At 46.9% G+C, this 19206-nt stretch overlaps 1 protein-coding gene across 3 annotated transcripts in view; it reads left to right on the top strand.

Annotated features, from left to right (window-relative positions):
• GMPR (guanosine monophosphate reductase) overlaps window positions 1–19206 on the top strand; it is a 55069-nt gene that overhangs the window by 25931 nt on the left and 9932 nt on the right. For all 3 annotated transcript variants that reach the window (XM_055263753.2, XM_055263752.2, XM_055263755.2), the window contains 3 exons: window positions 7492–7573; window positions 12022–12128; window positions 19032–19074. In XM_055263753.2, the coding sequence (XP_055119728.2) occupies window positions 7492–7573; window positions 12022–12128; window positions 19032–19074 (232 nt within the window). The remainder of the gene's footprint in view (window positions 1–7491; window positions 7574–12021; window positions 12129–19031; window positions 19075–19206) is intronic.

Genomic DNA, 19206 nt, shown 5'->3' with positions numbered 1-19206 from the left:
GCTGTAACACTGAAAGAACCCATGAGGAATGAAAAACTCTGGGTGTGCCACCTACAGGAGCTGTAGCACTTCCTCTGAAAAGTGGCATGTGGGCTGTGCCACCTAAAAGCTGTAACACTGAAAAGTGGCATGTCGGATGTGCCACCTAAAAGAGCTGTAACACTCATAAGTGGCATGTTGGACGTGCCACCTAAAAGAGCTGTAACACTTCCTGTCATAAGTGGCATGTCGGACGTGCCACCTAGAAGAGCTGTAACACGGCTGGGTGTGGTAGCTCACGCCTGTAATCCTAGCGCTTTGGGAGGCCGAGGTGGGTGGATCATGAGAGGTCAGGAGATGAGCATCCTGGCTAACAGTGAAACCCCATCTCTATCTACTAAATCGTACAAAAAAAAGAAAAATTTTAGCCGGGCGCGGTGGCAGGCGCCTGTAGTCCCAGCTACGCGGGAGGCTGAGGCAGGAGAATTGCGTGAACTCGGGAGGTGGAGCTTGCAGTGAGCCGAGATTGCGCCACTGCAGTCCAGCCTGGGTGAGAGTGAGACTCCGTCTCAAAAACGAGCTGTAACACTCATTACGAAGGTCTGTGACTTCACTCCAGAAGTCAGCGAGACCACAAACCCTCCAGGAGGAACAAACAACTCTGGAGGTGCCACCTTTAAGAGCTGTAGCACTGGCTGCAAAGGTCTGGGGCTTCACTCCTGAAGTCGGCAAGAGCATGAACCCACTAGAATGAACAAACCCCCGACACGCCATCTTTTAAGAATTGTAACACTCACCGCAAAGGTTTGCGGCTCCAGCGAAACCAAGAACCCACCAGAAGGAACCAGTTCCAGACACACTGGGACTTGGAGGTCTGTGGGTTGGCTCTGGGAGATGCTTTTGTGCTGGTGGCTCTTTCTGACCAGTCTGGAGGAAATAGGTACCTGAGATCTAATCTGTTCAGATTAGATAGAGGCAAAGCTCTACTCCTCTGGGGTAATGCTGTGTCAGGTGCTGCGGGTAGATCGCCGGGAGCCAGGGGCTGGATCTGCAGGGCAGGACCCTGACATCTCCGTGCATGACTGATGGCTCGATGGCCTGCCCACATTCTTAAGGCTCTGAGCCACACAGACATTTCCGTTCTATGCCTCTTCACAGCAGGTAGACACATTGAATATTCTTTGAAGGCTTGGGGCAGGCATGGGGCCTCACCAGTAGAGTGTGCCTCCCCTGAGGTACAAGGGGTGTGTGTGGCTGAGAGCACCTCTCAGGCTGTGTTCCCTGGATTTTCTGTTTTCACCCACTTTGTGGAACCATAGCTGAAAGCTACGAGGGTGATGTTCTCTCAAGAGTCACGTAATAAACTCAGTTTAAGGTGGCTGTTGCCTGGATAGCGACTATTTTTCCCTGGGCAGGTAGTGGGACATTTTCCACGTGCTTGGGAACAGTCACTGGGGTTTATACTCCTCCTTTGTTGAGATGGAGTCTCACTCTGTTGCCCAGGCTGGAGTGTGGTGGTGCGATCTCGGCTCACTGGAGTCTCTGCCTCCGAGGTTCAAGTGATTCTCCTGAGTAGCACACCTAGTTAATTTTTGTATCTTAGAGACGAGGTTTTGTCATATTGGCCAGGCTGGTCTCGAACTCCTGATCTCAGGTGATACACCTGTCTAAGCCTCCCAAAGTGTTGAGATTACAGGCGTGAGCCACCGCGCCTGGCGATATTTTTCTTTTTATTTTAGGGGTTGGCACATCACAGCCTGTGGGCCAAATCTAGCTGCCTGTTTGCCAACCCTTGCCTTTTATCATCCTATGGAAAGGATTTTTCTTGCAAGAGGACCCCAGAAAAACCAGTGAAAAGTGGGTGAAGAAGTTACTGTTTAATGGGTACGGAATTTCAGTTTGAGATGATTAAAAAGTTCCAGAGATGGATAATGGTGATGGTTGTACAACAGTGTGAATGTACTGAATGCCACTGAACTGTACTTTGTAAAAAACTTATTTAGTAACAAATTTTATATTAAATAAATTTAAAATAAAATGAATTTTATTTTAAATTAAAAATTTTAAATAAGTTTTTTATTTATTTTTAGGTGTACAGTTCAGTGGCACTAAGTCCCTTCACATATAAATAAAAAATATTTAAAAAACAAATTTTTTTATTTTCCATGTGTAGAATTTACACCTAGTAAATTTTATGTGTATTTGACCACACTTACAAAAAAAACTAAAAAGAATGGGTAAAGGAGCAATATACAGAAAGTACTCTTAAATGGAGGGAGTAACATTTATAAAGCACCACCAAGAGCTGGGCCCTGTGCTAAGAATTTGAGGGAACTTTCTTTGTAAACCTTTTAAGGAATAAAAGTGGGTACATCCACCCCCATTTTATAACAGGATAAATGGAGATTGGTTGAAGTGATTTGCTCAAAAGTACCCAGTAATGAGGGAGGTCTAGCATTGAACCCCAGATCTTTCTGAACTTATTTTGCCATAGATGTTGAGGCCTAAAGGAAAGCTGGAAAAATTGGGGCAAAGCAGTTTTTGTTTTTATTTTTGCCCAGAGACCTTTTGTCATTAGTTCTGTTCAGGCTGCAGTAACAAGGTACCATAAACTGAATAACTTATATTATAAAAATCAGAAGTTGGCCTGGTGTGGTGGCTCATACCTGTAATCCTACCACTTTGGGAGGCCAAGACAGGCAGATTGCTTGAGCCCAGGAGTTTGAGACCAGCCAGGTCAACATGGAGAAACCCCATCTCTACTAAAAATACAAAAAATTAGCTGGGCGTGGTGTCACATGCCTGTAGTCCCAGCTACTCAGGAGGCTGAGATGGGAGGATCACCTGAGCTTGGAAAGTTGAGGTTACAGTGAGCTGTGATTGTGCCACTGCACTCCAGCCTGGGTGACAAAGTGAGACCCTGTCTCAAAAATAATACAAATCAGAAGTTTATTTTCACAGTTCTGAAAGCTGAGAAGGCCAATATCAAGGCAGATTCGGTATCTGGTGAGGGCCGGCTTCCTGGCTCAGATAGATGGCCATTTTTTCATTGTCACCTCATGTGGAGCTCTCTCAGTCCTTTCTTAGAAGGCCACTAATCCCATTGTTGGGGGCTATGCCCTCGTGACCTACCTAATTCACCTCCCCAAAATCTCACCTGCTAGTATCACCACCACCTTGGGAGTAAAGATTTCAGCACTTTAATTTTGGAGGCACGTAAACATTCAGACCATACCAACTTTTTAAAAAATGGTACAAAAGTTCCTGAAGTCTTGGCTTGGCCACTTTTTATGTCTTTTCCATGACCTTCAACCTCTTCTTGACACAGAGGAGCAATTGTTGCCTTCCAGAACATGGGGGAGCCCAAAACATGCTTGGCTTCCCTAGGAAGAGGGGTTGCCTATCAGAAACCTCCATCTGCCTGCCTCAGTGCTCTGGACAAGGGTTCATTGCTTCCATGTTGTCGTGGCTGCCCAAGAAATGAACCTGCATGAACTGCCTGGGTGACTGAGCCTGCTGTGCTGCTACGCACAGTCCCATTCTGACACCCCTGTATCCGCTCCACACCCAAGGTGCTTCATGACAAGATAAAGTAGACTCCTCACTTAATCACTCTGACCAGCTGCTTCCTGGCCCCTATTATCACACCCCATTCCCAGAGGCTGCTCGACGGCACACCGGGGACTTCACTAAAGCCTGACCACACTCCTGTCATATTCTCATTTCTGATTTGGTCTTTTCCTCTTTTCCCCTATTTTGCCCTTCTTGATTTCAAACTTGAATTGACAGCTCTTTGTTCCTGCCAGTGGAAACTCCCTCATCCTCCTGGAAGCATTCTTTCTTTGCAGTCCCTCATGGTTCAGACATTTCATAATCACTTTGGGTTTTTCCAGACAGTGTCAGTGACCACATTTGGACTATGGATGGATTCAGCAACCACACAGGTAGCTGATGGGATGGAGAGACATTTGCACAAGCTTCTGGGTTACTAAAGCGGTGTCAGCCTTCTTGATGTTTTTAAGCTGACTTTGGCTAGTTGAGGTGGCTAATACCTGTAATCCCAGCACTTTGAGAGGCAGAGGTGGGGGGATTACTTGAGGCCAGGAGTTAGACACCAGCCTGGGCAACATAGCAGGACCTTATCTCTGTTTTAAAAATAATCAAATAAGTAAGTAGAACTTACTTTGACTCTACCTGGTTGTACCTGGTACGTCTATGGTAAGCTGACTTGAATTAATTTATTTTGTCTAAAGTAGCCCCTTAAAAATAAAACGGTTAGTAGGTGGCGCCAGATTGGGGAAAAGAAATCCACATCGAAAATGAAATTGTGGCCAGGCACAGTGGCTCATGCCTGTAATCCCAGCACTTTGGGAGGCTGAGGCAGGCAGATTGCTTGAGCTCAGGAGCTTGAGACCAGCCTAGGCAACAAGGCGAAACTCTGTCTCTACAGAAAATACAAAAATTAGCCAGGCGTGGTGGCATATACCTGTAATCCCAGCTACTTGGGAGGTTGAGGCAGGAGAACCGCTTGAGACTGGGAGGTTCAGCCTGCAGTGAGCCGTTTGTGCCACTGCACTCCAGCCTGAGAGAGAAGAGTGAGACCCTATCTCAAAAAGAAAAAGAAAAGAAAAGAAAATGTGTGGTGGGCTTAGCGTAGCTTCTCTAAAGTTTTTGTAGTTTTGTTTGGTGGTTTAGCAAGTCAGCCACTGGGGAAGAACTGGAGCTCGTGCCCTGCTTCTTAGGCTCCTGTGAGGTTCTCTGTCAGGGACAGAGCTCATCATGCTGTTCCTCGCACTGTAAAAAACAAAACTAAACACTCCTGCCCCCATTTAATTATAAAAGTAACACACTTTCTAGTATAAAATCTAGAAAAGATTAAAGAGGAAACAATAAAAGTTTGATCATCTCTTCACCTAGACATCATCTGTTAGCATTTTGGTGTATTTTTTCATATACACATACAATTTTTTTAATAACAAAATTGAGATTTCTATTTCTCCCAATATTATACTAAAAGCATTTAAGCGTTTTTCCCACGCTGTTAAACCACTCTTAGGCTGGTTGTGGTGCCTCACACCTGTAATTGCAGCACTTTGGGAGGCCAAAGTGGGCAGATCACCTGAGGTAAGGAGTTCGAGACCAGCCTAGCCAACTTGGCAAAACCCCGTCTCTACTGAAAATACAAAAATTAACTGGGCAGGGGTGTGTGTGCCTGTAATACCAGCTACTAGGGAGTCTGAGGCAGGAGAGTCTTGAACCCGGGAGGCAGAGGTTGCAGTGAGATCATGCCACTGCACTCCAGTCTGGGTGACAGAGCAAGACTCCATCTCAAAAGCAAAACAAAACAAAAAGCCACTCTTAAAAACACCACATGGATGGGTCATAAATTGTTGGATCATTTCATTTTGGGGAATATATTTACAGTTCTGCACTGTTACAGATAATACATCTTTGTAGTTAAATGTTTGTCCACACTATGATTATTTCCTTGGGAGAGAATCTTAGAAGAATTATTGAATACAAGGAAGCGCCTATTTCTTTTATACAGACAAGTTGCTTTCTGGGAAAACTCATACTACAATAAATTTTCCCAGAAGAAAGAGAGATTCTGTCTGATGTTTTCTCTTTAGTATTTACTGTTTACAACTATTGATAATTTGTTAAGTGAAAAGTAGTACCTCATAGATACCTTAGTTTACATTTGGTTATTCGGGAGGTTGAACACTTTTTCCATTTTTCTTAGCCACTTTTATTTCAGTAGTGTATTCATGTCCTTTCGCACTTACTCTATGAGGTGTTAGCGTTTTTCTTACAGGTTTGTAAGCGCTCTTATTATGTTAAGGATAATAACCCTTTGTCAAAATTGTAGATATTTTTCTCTACCTGGGTATTTGTTGATTGTATGAATATCTGTGTTTACATGTATTTAAGTTTTTTTTTTTCTTTTTTTTACATAGAGACGGGACTTTGCCATGTTGCCCAGGCTGGTCTCGAACTCCTGGGCTCAAGCAATCCACTTACCGCAGCCTCCCAAGTGTTGTGATTATAGGCGTGAGCCACTGCACTTGGCCAAGTTTTTAGTTTTTATGTAGACAGCTCTGTCATGTTTTTTCACTTTTATGCTTATTGAAAGTATTCAAGGTTTCCTTCTGAATTTGGGGAGTATAACTTTAATTTTAATTCTTTAATCTACCTCTAGTCCTCTTTCTGGGCCATCTGTGATTTTTCCACTGTCAGCTACTGTTTGGATTAAAGCTTTGAGCCCTCCTCATCACCTTTTCCCCACATCCTTTTATATGAAGTTAAAAGTCATTTTGTCTACGTTAAAAAAGAAAAATTCCCGCTGGGAAGCAATTCAGAGAGAAGACACTTGGACTTCAGTGTAAAAAACATGAGTGGAATGAGTAAGAATTCATTTTGCAAAATATGACTTTGCACAGTTGTGAAAACTCAGCCAGGGCATCTTGCCAAGTATCCTATATACCGGCTGAAGAATCCACAGGGCAGTGAGTTGTAATAAAAAGGGCTATTTTTGCACTCCTACACTCCTGCAGTGAAAGAACTTGTACTATTTCCAAACCAGACACATCCTTCTAGTTGATAGATTCTGCCACTTCCTGGAGGGTTGTGTGTTCTTAGGCCAAAGCTTCATATTCTGTAAACTGAGCACGTGCTGATGCTATGTGGTCCATGAGGGCTCATCTGCCTCTTCCTGTCTAGATGGGAATCCCAGCCCTAGAGAGTGGGGCACACTGCTATTTTCTTAACTGTGTTTTCTAATTCTGACTCTCTGGGGTTCTATAGAGATTCTTCAGGGGTTTTGCAAACTGTGAAACATTTTTTTGCCCAACACTAAAGATTTTAATTACCAAGAGAGTGTTTCATTGCTGACTTTTTGTATTGGGGTCCCTCTAAGACTTTTTTTTTTTTTTTTAGACAGTCTCGCTCTGTCGTCCAGGCTGGAGTACAGTGGTGCCGTCTTGGCTCACTGCAACCTCTGCCTCCCAGGTTCAAGCGATTGCCCTGCCTCAGCCTCCTGAGTAGCTGGGACTACAGGCATGCGCCGCCAGGCCCAGCTAATTTTTGTATTTTTAGTAGAGACGGGGTTTCACCATGTTGGCCAGGATGGTCTCGATCTCTTGACCTCATGATCTGCCTGCTTCAGCCTCCCAAAGTACTGGGATTACATGCATGAGCCACCAAGCCCAGGCCCCTCTAAGATTGTTGTTGTTGTTGTTGATTGCTGAGATGTCTGAAAAGCCGTGACCTGGACACTCTAAGATCTCTTCTAGTTCTTAAATCATATAATGCTGTATCTTCTCATGCCAACAGCTCACCCAAGGGGCCTTTCCCAAAAGTGGTCTCCAGGTATGAAATTCTGTGTTCCTTTTTTGTCCCCCAGCTGCCTGGTGGCTTTAGGACCTGCACATCCATGTGTTCAGGTGTGGGGTTCCTCACCTTTATGCCAGCAGTAGTAGTTCATGATCATGAGCTGTATTCTTTCTGTCTCAGGCAGGGAACGTGGTGACAGGAGAAATGGTAGAAGAGCTTATTCTTTCTGGAGCAGATATCATCAAAGTGGGAGTTGGACCAGGTAAGACTTGTTAGGAGCACAGCAGAGGGCGTGTGTGGGGAAGAATGGGATCTGGGGCTTGCAGGGACTGGAGATCACTGGAAGGGGATGCATGAATGACTCATTCACAGATATTTAAAGCACGCTTTTTCTGGAAGCATAATTGAGCTTCTCGGGGAAGCCCCTGATGAAAAGTATTCTTGAGCTGCTTTTTGATGCCCCCAGGGACCTTCTAAATTATGGTTAGAATATATGGATGTGGTCAGAATACGAGGGCTTGTTTTCAGAACCAATGTGGAAGAATGTACATTTCACTAATGACCCCATACACCTTGAAGAGGAAGGTGATAGGTGAAGAATCCATACAGACAGTTAATAAACATGAATGACTCCAGTTTATGTGAATGTTTGAGGGACCCCAAACATTGCAAATAAGCTTGCAGTGATGAGGCCACATTCAAACTTGACCCATCGCCTAGGTAATGAGCACCTTTGGCTCCTCACCTGATACGTATTAGATGTAGATTTTGCCCATGTTCTTCTCCCAGGCATGCTTTCTTAGGAACACCCATTGGCATCTTAAGCAGAAGAACGAGGTAGAGCCTTCTGCCCTTGTCATGGGTGGCGCCATTTTTTCATGGGGCAGAGTTACTGTTCGCTTTCCTTCTTTGCCCTGCTTGAAGATGAGCTGCCATGTTTTAAATTCATCCATGCACATCCAGTATTAACCAGGCACTAAAATTGAGGAGCAAGAAAGAAGATACACATTTTCACTTGGGACTAAAAAACAGCAAAGATTTTTCAAAAGAATCTCACACCCAAATGACACTACCAAAAAAGGAAGCAAACCTAAACCCATGAGAGGAATCTGTGGGAAAACGCACAGCTGGGAGGCACAGGAGACGCTGTTGAGCTGTGACTTGGCTCTGTGATCAGCCTGAGGGAACTGGATGTGTATGAAGAGAATATTAGGAAGAAGAGCCCTAGATTCATAAAAATACCCAAGCTTTTAACATACAGGGAGATCTTCAAGGTTAAGTTTTTCATATTGCCACTCATTTAAGCCAGCTAATAATGTATTCTGAGCAAGTGGGAAGAGGTCTTTACTGAGTGTCTACCATTATTGAAAAGGCAAAGAAAAGATAAGGCCTCGTTCTTCCTTGCCAGGCTGCCTCCTCTTAGGGCAGGCTGTAATAGGCAGACTGATAATAGAACAAAATAGGCTAATAGACTAGGAAGACTCTTTTTAGTCCCAAAGGCAGGGACACTCACTAGTCACCTGTTTAATCAGAAATATAGGCCTGATGCGGTGGCTCACGCCTGTAATCCCAGCACTTTGGGAGGCCAAGGTGGGTGGATCGCTTGAGCCCAGGAGTTTGAGACCAGCCTGGGCAACATGGTGAAACTCTGTCTCTACTAAAAATAGAAGATAACAATTAAAAAGTAGTCAGGCACAGTGGCATGCACCTGCAGTTTCAGCTACTTGGGAGGCTAGAGTGGGAGGATCACCTGATCCTGGGAGGTGAAGGTTGCAGTAAGCTGAGATCGTGCCACTGCATCCCAGTCTTGGTGATAGAACAAGACCCTGTCTCAAGAAAAAAAAAAGGAAATATGTATTGAATGTTCACTAGCTATCATTGTGTTGGGCGGGTGCTGTACAGGATGTAAAGGTGTGTGAGAAGCTTCTTGGCTTTCGAAGCTTTTTTTTTTTTTAAGACAGTCTTGTTCTGTTGCCCAGGCTGGAGTGCAGTGGTGCGACCTCAGCTCACCGCAACCTCCGCCTCCCAGGTTCAAGTGATTCTTCTGCCTCAGCCTCCCGACTAAGTGGGATTACAGGCATGCGCCACCACGCCCGGCTAATTTTTTGTACTTTTAGTAGAGACGGGGTTTCACCATGTTGGCCAGGCTGGTCTCGAACACCTGGCCTCAGGTGATCCGCCTGCCTTGGCCTCCCAACGTGCTGGGATTCCAGGTGTGAGCCACCACGCCTGGCCCTCTCAAAGCTTTTCTAGATGTGATCTCGAACATTTACTACACTTGTTTTCTTCTTGCACATCTCTGTGTCTGCATTCTATTTCCCCAGAAGCTGTACTGTCCTTCTGCTCTCACTGTCTCTCCCCACCCCTCTGGCTGTCTGTGTAGAACGGATGTGACTAAAGAGAATAAGGGTGTAGTCCCAGCTACTCAGAGAGGCTGAGGCAGGAGAATGGCGTGAACCCGGGAGGCGGAGCTTGCAGTGAGCCGAGATTGCGCCACTGCACTCCAGCCTGGGCGACAGAGCGAGACTCCGTCTCAAAAAAAAAAAAAAAAAAAAAAAAAGAGAATAAGGGGCTTTCTCTGAGTCCGATGCATGGGAGCTACTTCTTTAAATTGTTTGGAGACCATATTTAAGTCTCACACATTCTTTATGGTAAAAACATTGCGTATTACGTATCTAAATGATAGCATTATTGGATGTCTATTGATTGATAGATTTCATTCATTATTGAGCAACTCCTGGGAACTGGGAGAAAGCATCAGAAATGGATTCCCTGCCCCTCTAGTCAGGAGAAAATATGCACCAACTTCTTCTTTCACCTGGGTGCTAATCAAACATGACTGTGTGTTATTTGAAGCTTCTTCCTTGGCTGTTTCCAAGAAAGGCAATTGGCCTACCCTTTATAGAGCCCTCACCATGATCAGAACCCCAGGCCTACTGCAGCTGAGGCCCCCACCCCTGGATCTAGCAATTGAATGGGAGAGGAGGAAAAAAGCCGAGGCTGAACCGGAGGTTAAACCTTTTATTCTGCCGTGCACAACGTCCCGTTGCAGGGCGGGGGGAAGGCGCCTTTGTGGGAATGAGACTTGTTGGCTCCGGGACTGTGAGTGACACATAGCAGGACACAGGGAGCTACAGGACTTCTGTGGACTCTGCCCCACAGCTGATGCAGGAGAGGGGCTTGCCCTGTCTCTCCTGGTTTCTCTGCTAAATCCAGGCCTGGGGAACACAGACACACTTCTCCGTCTGATCTTGTCCCTTAAGACCCCTGGCAGAAATTAGCATCCTACAAGGTGGTGCCGGCCAGGAGCCGGAGAGGAGCCTGGGCCTCAAAGCATCCCACCCCCGAGTCTGGTGGGAGGGAGGAGTTCACTTCTACCTTTACCCTGTCCCCGGAGCGCCCTCTCGTGCACACCACAAGACCTCCGGGAGGGGCTGAGTGAGTGGCAGTGGAGACAGGGATGTGGGTGACTCATTCATTCTTGAGTCCACACATTCTTTCAGTGACTATTTATAGTGCCTTATTATATATAAGGCTCTGTTCTCAGCACCTGATAGCAACAGTGAATGTCCATGGAGCTGACCACCCAGCAGAGAAGACAGACCCTTAACATTCTCACACAGATCCTGATTGAAATGCCTCTTTTTGAAACTGTGATGAACAACTCCCCTGGGGCAGTGACATTTAAGAAGAAGCTGGAAAGATGAGAAGGGTTTGGCTAGGCGGGCTGGTACAGAGGGGAGTGTCCAAGAGAGAGAACATGGTGTACAGAGTCCCTAAGGTGGGAAGAAACTTGCCCCATTGGAGAAGCAGTGGGGAGGGAGGGGAGCAGATGGAGCTTGATTCTGCTGATCTGGGTAAAGTGGGGTGCTGTGGCCGCACCGGGAAGCTTGAATAAGGGGAGGTATGATAAAGAGGTCAGAGTGCGACTTGGTCTGGACTTAACTGGGAGAATAACCAGGACTGGGGCTGACCGTGGGACAGGCAGGCAGGAGGGTGCTGGTGTGAGCCCTGCCCTGGAAGTGAACCTTGGGCTGGGTTGCAAGGGACTTGAGGTGGGGCAGCCAGGAGGGAGATGGACAAACAGCTGCGCCCCGTGGAGCACAGAGCTGAGTGAGAGCAGGTGAGGGTGTGGAGGGTGTGGTGCTGCAGGCCAGGCCCTGGGCCAAGCAGTATCCCTCCCTGTGCCATTTGTTCTCTGCCACAACCCCAGGAGGTTGTGTTTCTCTTTGCATTTTACAGGCCAGGCAGTGAGGCTTAAGAGGGGTGAGTCATTTGACAAAGGTTGAAGGTAAAGAAGCTATGAGGCTGTGGGAGGATTCTGAGAGGTCCTTGAAAGCAGAGTGTAGATTTGTAGAAAGGTGGAAAGGAGTGGGTGTTTAAGTGTGGAAAGGTCAGTGCCTGGCTATTGCATGGAAGCTGATGCCACAGGGAGGAGTGGCCCTGACAGGTGCATGGTGGAGGGGAAGGCGATGTCTGGGACATCAGCCAGTGACAGTGATGAAGACCGGAAGGGGTGCATGGCCAGGCGGTGTGGTTTTCAGCGACCTCCATTGTGCAGATGGGGCAGCCTGTTCCCCACATCTCCTCTGCCACAGAGGTTCACCCTGGTCACTAGAGCAGGGCTGTGAAGGTGATGGGGGCACATTTCATTTCACAGTCTTCTCATGTATAACCGTCTATTTGGGGGCAACTTCTTTCTCTGTGCAGGTTCTGTGTGCACCACCCGCACCAAGACAGGAGTGGGGTACCCCCAGCTGAGTGCCGTCATTGAATGCGCTGACTCTGCCCATGGCCTGAAGGGCCACATCATCTCTGTGAGTCTCCACCCAGGGCTGGGGCTGGGGTGTCTTGTGAGGCCCCTGCTCCCTCGCTGCTCTTCTTCCACTGGCTGGGCATTCTGTGGGCATGGGAGGGAGCTGGGCACTGCGGTCACAGCACTGACATTCAGCAGAAACAGAGACCCTGCTGCCCACGGATTCCACAGTGAGGGTGGCAGGCCCAGTAGGCAGAAGCCATACAAGCAGGTGGGTGGTCTATCCAATGAGGGATGTGCAGGCAGCTTTCAGAGCACAGGGTAGGCCAGGCCACAGCTTGCTGGAACAGTTGTAATAAAGCCCCACAGACTGGGGGCTTAAATTTCAGTGTCTCACCGTTCTGGAGACGAGAAGCCCAACATCAAGGTGTTGGGGGGGGCCACGCTCCCTCTCAGGGCCCCAGGGAAAGATCTGTTCCAGGCCGCTCTGTGACCTTCTGCTGGTTCCTTAGCTTGTGACATCCTCTCTGTGTGCGTCTCTGTGTGCAAACATTCCCTTTTCCTGAGGATACTAGTCCTTTTGGATCAGGGGCCACCCTCCTCCAGGATGTCCTCATCTTAACTGATGACATGTCCATTGTCCCTGTTTCCAAATAAGGTCACATTCTGAGATGCTAGGGGTTAGGATGGCAACATGCGAGTTTTTGTGGGGGGGACCCAGTTCAACCCATAACAGGCCACAAATCCCATATTCAGGGTCAGGGAAGGTTTCCTGGAGTGTAATAGAGAGACCCAATGGTTGAAAAGGAATTTTTCAGATGAGAAGAAAAAAGGGAACAGAAAAGCACTGGGGAACCAAATCTCAGTCACTGCATCTGGGGCGAGTGAGCTGAGAGAGGCAGGCGTGAGGAGCAGCAGGAGATAAGCTTGAGGGCAAGTATGGACAAGAGCTGTGGGATCCAGCTTTAAGGATGGGACTTCTCCAAGAGCACTAGGGAGCTATTGCAGAGGTCTGAGCAGGAGAGTGCCCAACTCACTGCCTTGGGGCAGATTGAAAGGGGCAAAATAAAAAAGAGCCCAGCTGAGACAGTGTTAGTAATTCAGGGGGGAGGTGACTGTGCCCTGCAGCAGGCTTGAAAGCCATCTCCAGAATTGACTGACATTTGGGAGGCAGAATTAAACAAGTGTCGGCAATGGAGTAGGTGCTTGGGGGGCACTGGAGAAGGAGAAGGAGGAGCAAGGTTGTGGCTGGCTCACGTGCTGGCTTACCTGGAAGATGGCTGCAAAGGAAGAGGTTCGGGGCTGGTGTGGTGTTCACTATGGCACGTGTCTGTTGATTTTGAGGTGCTTGAGGGGCATCAGAAGGGAAATTGCACATGAGGCATTGTGTTCATGGTTGGAGACTTGGCAGCTTTTAGCCCATAGATGATGAGAGTCTTGGGAGTGGTGCTCAGGTAACAACTGAAGCTAAGATCAAGGTCTTTCACTCGCTGTCCAGTGCAAATTGCCTGGGCTCCTTCTAATGCCTCATCCAAGTTTTTCACCCACCCATCCATTCATCCAGCAAGTATCTATTAAGCATCTACTATGATAGTATGTAAAATAAATGGTCAAAGGTTTATTGGTTAATGACAGAGTTCTAAGACCCTCCACTCAATACCCTTTGCCCCAGTGAACAAATTAATATCCATTTATTGAGCAACTAGTGTGTAAAAGGCTGACATAGAACTGTCGGTCTACATTTGCTAAGAGGTTATTCAACTCACGGGAGCGGCCAGGCAGTAGTACCATTCTGCAATATGTCAGTGGTTCTCAAATCCTGAGTGCAGCCTTGTCTGAGGCTGGCTGCATGAGGATCACCAGAGAGGCTTTTACAAATCAACATTCCGGGACCCCGTCCTAGTGAACTGGCCCTTTCAGAGGTTGGTCCCCAAAATCCCCATATGTAATTAGTCCTGTCTCCATTACCTAATAATGTTAACCACTGAGCATCTCCATCAAGTCAAAACTTGGACCCTATATCGTAAGTGTTGAATGACCAGTATTTCCAAAGTAGTGGAGTTCTGATTAATAAAGTTTTACTCTGAACGTATTCTGAGATCCTTATGTCTTTCTAGAAACTTCAAACTTGCTTAGTTTACAGGGCTGTTTGGCCAAAGATTGATGGTAGGTAGGGTGGGGTGGAGGCTCTGTGTGCCCCAGAGGTGAATCTGATTGGAAATCAACTTAGCATCTCTTTACTCAGTACCACCTAATTTATAGTGTATCTCAGCAGTTCTCTTAAGTGTGGTGCCCAGACCAGCAGCAACAGTATCAACTGAGAACTTGTTAGAAATTCTTGGGCCCCACCATCGAGGTGACCTACAGAATCAGAACTCTGCAGGTGAGGCCCAGGAACCTGTTTTAACACAAGCCCTCCAGGTAGTTCTGATGTCCTCTCAAGTGTGAAACCCACTGGCTTATAGAGTAGAGGCTCAGCATACACTGGCGGGGTGAGTGTTCCTGAACCAGGTCTCATCTGCTGGTGCCCAAGGCAGCAACTTCTCTGAATTTAACAGTTAGGGACAATGACATCCCAAGCCTGGGGCACTGGTGCAATCGGAAGGTAGCACTTCTGATCTTGCCTGTGTTCTCTGAGGTTTTTTCTTTTTATTTTTTACTTTTTAATTTATTTTTTATTTTTTTGAGATGGAGTCTTGCTGTATCGCCCAGGCTAGAGTGCAGTGGCACGATCTCAGCTCACTGCTAGAACGCCTCCCGGCTTCAAGCGATTCTCCTGCCTCAGCCTCCCGAGTAGCTGGGATTACAGGCACGTGCCACCATGCTCAGCTAATTTTTCTTTGTATTTTTAGTAGAGGTAGGGTTTCACCATGCTGGCCAGGCTGGTGTCGAACCCCTGACCTCATGATCCACCTGCCTCAGCCTCCCAAAGTGCTGGGATTACAGGCGTAAGCCACCACGCCCGGCCTCCGAGGTTCCTTTTACATCAATACTGAGAGGTCTCCTAGATGGAGTTAGGAGTTCCATTTAGCCAGAAAAGCAAATGAATGGACTTAGTAGAATTGGGACCCTTGCCCTCAGCTCAGCTGTAAGCAGCTGAGTGTCTGGGGTTCAGAGCAGCCATTGCCCCTACACTCCCTTTGTCTAACAGGGCACGGGCACATTTCTCTCACTTGCCAGTAGCCCTGAACCTGCTGGAAACCCACCAGATGTTTTGGATCCTGCCACTTGGTCCAATTTCCTTCCAGCTGTCCCATTTTACCCTTCATTTGCTGAGTTAGCACATTGGTGCCATTGAAGTTCAAAGGAAGCCACAACATGGTGTCTGTTCAGCATGTGCTGATACCCAAGAGGCTGGGCTTCAGTCATGTTTCTGTTGTGGCCCACATGGGCTTCAGAGAGGCAGAGAGAGGAGAAATTCAGGATACTTCCTGCACAGGTGAAGATTAAGGTGGGACCAGTTAATTTTTTGTTGTCACACCATTATTTAGAAATACCTAAACAAATTCATTCAAATAATTAATCTTTTTTTTGAGTCAGGAAAATTTTCCCAACAAAATATGTTTAACCTAGGAAAAGTTAGAAATGCAAATAAACATAAAAAGGAAAATAAGTATTAGCAGTAATGCTATCATCTTAAGATAACCCCTGGTTCTAAACTTGTTTTTCCATTTTTATAGCTGTGTGACCTTAGAGTTGCTTAACCTTTCTGAGCCTCTAACCACTGCCCGCTGCCCCCACCCTACCCCTCCCCCGCTGTCTACACAATATCTCCTTCAAGTTCATGAGTTTGAATGGAAAAATGACTTTTAAGTTCATAATAGTTGCTGGTTCTTATTAGGTGACTGACTTGAACTCCTTTCTCTGCCTACTCCATGTTTGCCATCACCATCCTTCCTTTGTTTTAGGAATGAGCAAGTATTTTTCTTTTTTTTGTTTTTTCATTGTCAGTATTCAACATAATGTGAGCAAGTATGTTTTTTTTCTTTTTCTTTTTTTTTTTTTTTTTGAGACAGAGTCTTGCGTTGTCACCCATGCTAGAGTGCAGTGGCATGATCTCGGCTCACTGCAACCTCTGTCTCCCAGGTTTAAGTGATACTCCTGCCTCAGCCTCCCGAGTAGCTGGGATTACAGGCACACGCCACCACACCCAGCTATTTTTTGTAGTTTTAGTAGAGACGGGGTTTTACCATGTTGGCCAGGCTGGTCTTGAACTCCTGACCCTAGGCGATCTGCCTGCCTCAGCCTCCCAAAGTGCTGGGATTACAGGTGTGAGCCACCGTGCCTGGCCTGAGCAAGTATTTTTAAGCAAAAGAGGCAGGCTGACAATTCACAAGTTATCATTCATGTCCTGTGATGCCGTTTGTACTTAAATATAATGTTAACTCTTTTGGAAAAACAAAAAAAGGACTCCTTGTACATTACTGCTTTGAATACTTGCACAGAACAGAATACTAGCCCAAATGTTGTTGTTTTTAACAACCTTTCAGCAGCTATGAATGTTTATGTGTGAAGACATACGTATGTCTTAGATTGCTGGTGCTACTCTGCTTCCTGAGAACATGAAAGGACACTTTGAACATTTCTGGAAATATAAACAGTGGCAGGAATTAGACTGCCCTGTCTGTCCTAAGGCATCATGTGACGTTGGATTGCTCTTGGTTAAATGTGCAACCATTAACCACATATGGTTGTTTGGTCTACGCTGTCCATTTCACAAGTGCACATACAAAAGCACCCTGTGAGCAGATGATGCCGTAAATATGATTTCCTCTTTGCAACACGCCATACAGTTGTATTAACTGTTGATCTCTTGGCCCATCCTGGGAAGAGAAAGGCTGATTTTCCTGGGGTCCCAGTGGCACAGGGCTCCTGATTCAGGCCTTATCACTGACCACAATAATACGAAATTTTCAGGACACCACAGGAGACACAAATGAGTGAACAAAAGAGTGATTTTTTTTTAAAGTCATACACGTGTAGGACTTATTTTAATGCGAGCATGAGTTTATTTAATGTGTTTGAGGCCAGAAGTGTGAAACACTGTGTAGAGCTGGTTTTGATAAAGAGATAAAGCACTTTAAAATTAATTGGCAGGGCAAGCGAAGGGCATTTTGAGGTTGTACCTTTGAAAGGTAAAGTAAATAAATATGCCAGGATTTTGAAGCATTAACAAGGGGTATAGAGCCACAAGCCCTGTCCCTGTCTTTACACAGTGGATTTGGGCCAGATAACATATGGCAGGACCACCTCTGGAGTAATTATTCCTCAGTGCTCTGTGGCCCTCTGGGGGTCAGAGAAGCCATGTATGAATAACACATTTGATTCAGGAAATAACCATGGTCAGTAAATGTTTGTAAAGAAAAGATCCAGCCTTCACACTTAACCTTTTGATCAGAGCTGCAAAGAAGTAGTGAAACAGTATTGGAGTTCTAGCTCCTGGAGTGACAGGCCTCATTGGTAGATAGAGAAAGGGGACTGAGTCACAGAGACCCTATGTTCTCAGTATGAGATGTTCTTCACAAGGTGGTTCATCCCATTTCCCTGCTCTCCAACTCCAGAGGTGCATGCACCTTCCTGCAGGTTGTAACACGGGGTAGCCTGGGTACCCTGTCTTTTCTCTATTCCTTCCCAAAGTGGGTCCCACCTTCTGCGGACAGGTGCTTCCCTCTGAGGCCCTGCTGTTTCTCCTAGACCCACACTTAGCTTTGGGCTGTGTCACCGTCACGTGAGCCCTGACACTATTGCTGTCTCCCCTTGTGCCATGGCTTTCGTGACTGTCCCTGTGTGTCTGGCTGCTGCTCCAGCGTACTGTTGCCATCCTTTTGCCCCTTGAATTGCACCCAGGCTACATTAGGAATAGCAGGTAACAGCCTGGGCATTTGGTGTCTTGTGTTTGTAAGAAAATGCAGCTAGCGGCTGGGTGCGCTGGCTCATGCCTGTAATCCCAGCACTTTGGGAGGCCTGAGGTCAGGAGGTCAAGACCAGCCTGGCCAATGTGGTGAAACCCTGTCTCTACTAAAAGTACAAAAAGTAGCTGGGCTTGGTGGTAGGCACCTGTAATCCAGCTACTCAGGCGGCTGAGGCAGGAGAATTGCTTGAACCCAGGAGGAGGCAGAGGGTGCAGTGAGCTGAGATCACGCCACTACACTCTAGCCTGGGCAACAAGAGTGAGACTCTGTCTCAAAAAAAAAAAAAAAAAAAAAGAAAAAGAAAAAAGAAAAAGAAAAGAAAATGCAGCTAGCTCTGCATCCTAGAAGACTTGTACTGTGTGGCTGGTGTTTAAACATTACCCGCAAGAGCTGAACCTTGCTGGGCAGCCCAAGATAACAGATTGGCCCTGCTACACATTAAACCAGCCCAAGTGTGGTCTGCATGGGCAGTGTGGGTGGAAAAACAGATGTTTGATTTTAAGGTAACTTTGTACCATACATGAGGAATAGGAGACATGGAGATATCTGGAAAGATAAAAGGATTAACTTAATGTCCTTTTCTTGGCTCTTACAAGAATTCAACCCTTGTACTAAATAAATCTCACCTCACACCAGGCAGAGAGGGAAAGGTGACTCCTGAGTGAGAATGAGCGTGGACAGTGGAATGGCTAGGTGTGTTACATAGGGGGCTGGCATGGGATGAGAGCCCTTCCCCTCTGCCACTCACAGCCCCTGCTGCCTCCTGCTCTGCAACAGAAGTGCCTGAGCCCAGGCAGGCAGGTAGGCAGTGGGTGGTGCCAGCTTCTGACCCACAGAGGAAGCCTGGATGGGCCTGGGGAGTGAAAGGTGCAATATTGAGGAGAGTACACTCGATCAGACAACAACAGCCGTGGTGGGGGGACTTGGGCCCTTGGGCTTGCTGGGGGCTGTGGTGGGTCTGAACCCCCAGTCACTAGGTCATCTGGGGGGAGAGGACAGCCTGGCTGAGCTCCCGCTGATGATATCCTGTCCTTGCTTTTTCCTCTGTGAAGGATGGAGGCTGCACGTGTCCAGGGGATGTCGCCAAAGCCTTTGGTAAGGCCGGGCCCTGGTGCAGAGGGAGGGAAGGAAGGAGGGAGGGAGCTCCCTGCACCTCTCCAGGTGGCAACTGAGGAGGGGGACCTGGTGGGAAAGTTCTGGGCCGCCTGGAGGTTCCTCTCCCTGGAT

The sequence above is a fragment of the Symphalangus syndactylus genome, chromosome 23 (genome assembly GCF_028878055.3).
Source record: "Symphalangus syndactylus isolate Jambi chromosome 23, NHGRI_mSymSyn1-v2.1_pri, whole genome shotgun sequence".
NCBI lineage: Eukaryota > Metazoa > Chordata > Mammalia > Primates > Hylobatidae > Symphalangus > Symphalangus syndactylus.
The sequence above is the reverse complement of the archived record's forward strand: the minus strand, read 5'-3'. Positions and strand labels throughout refer to the sequence as shown.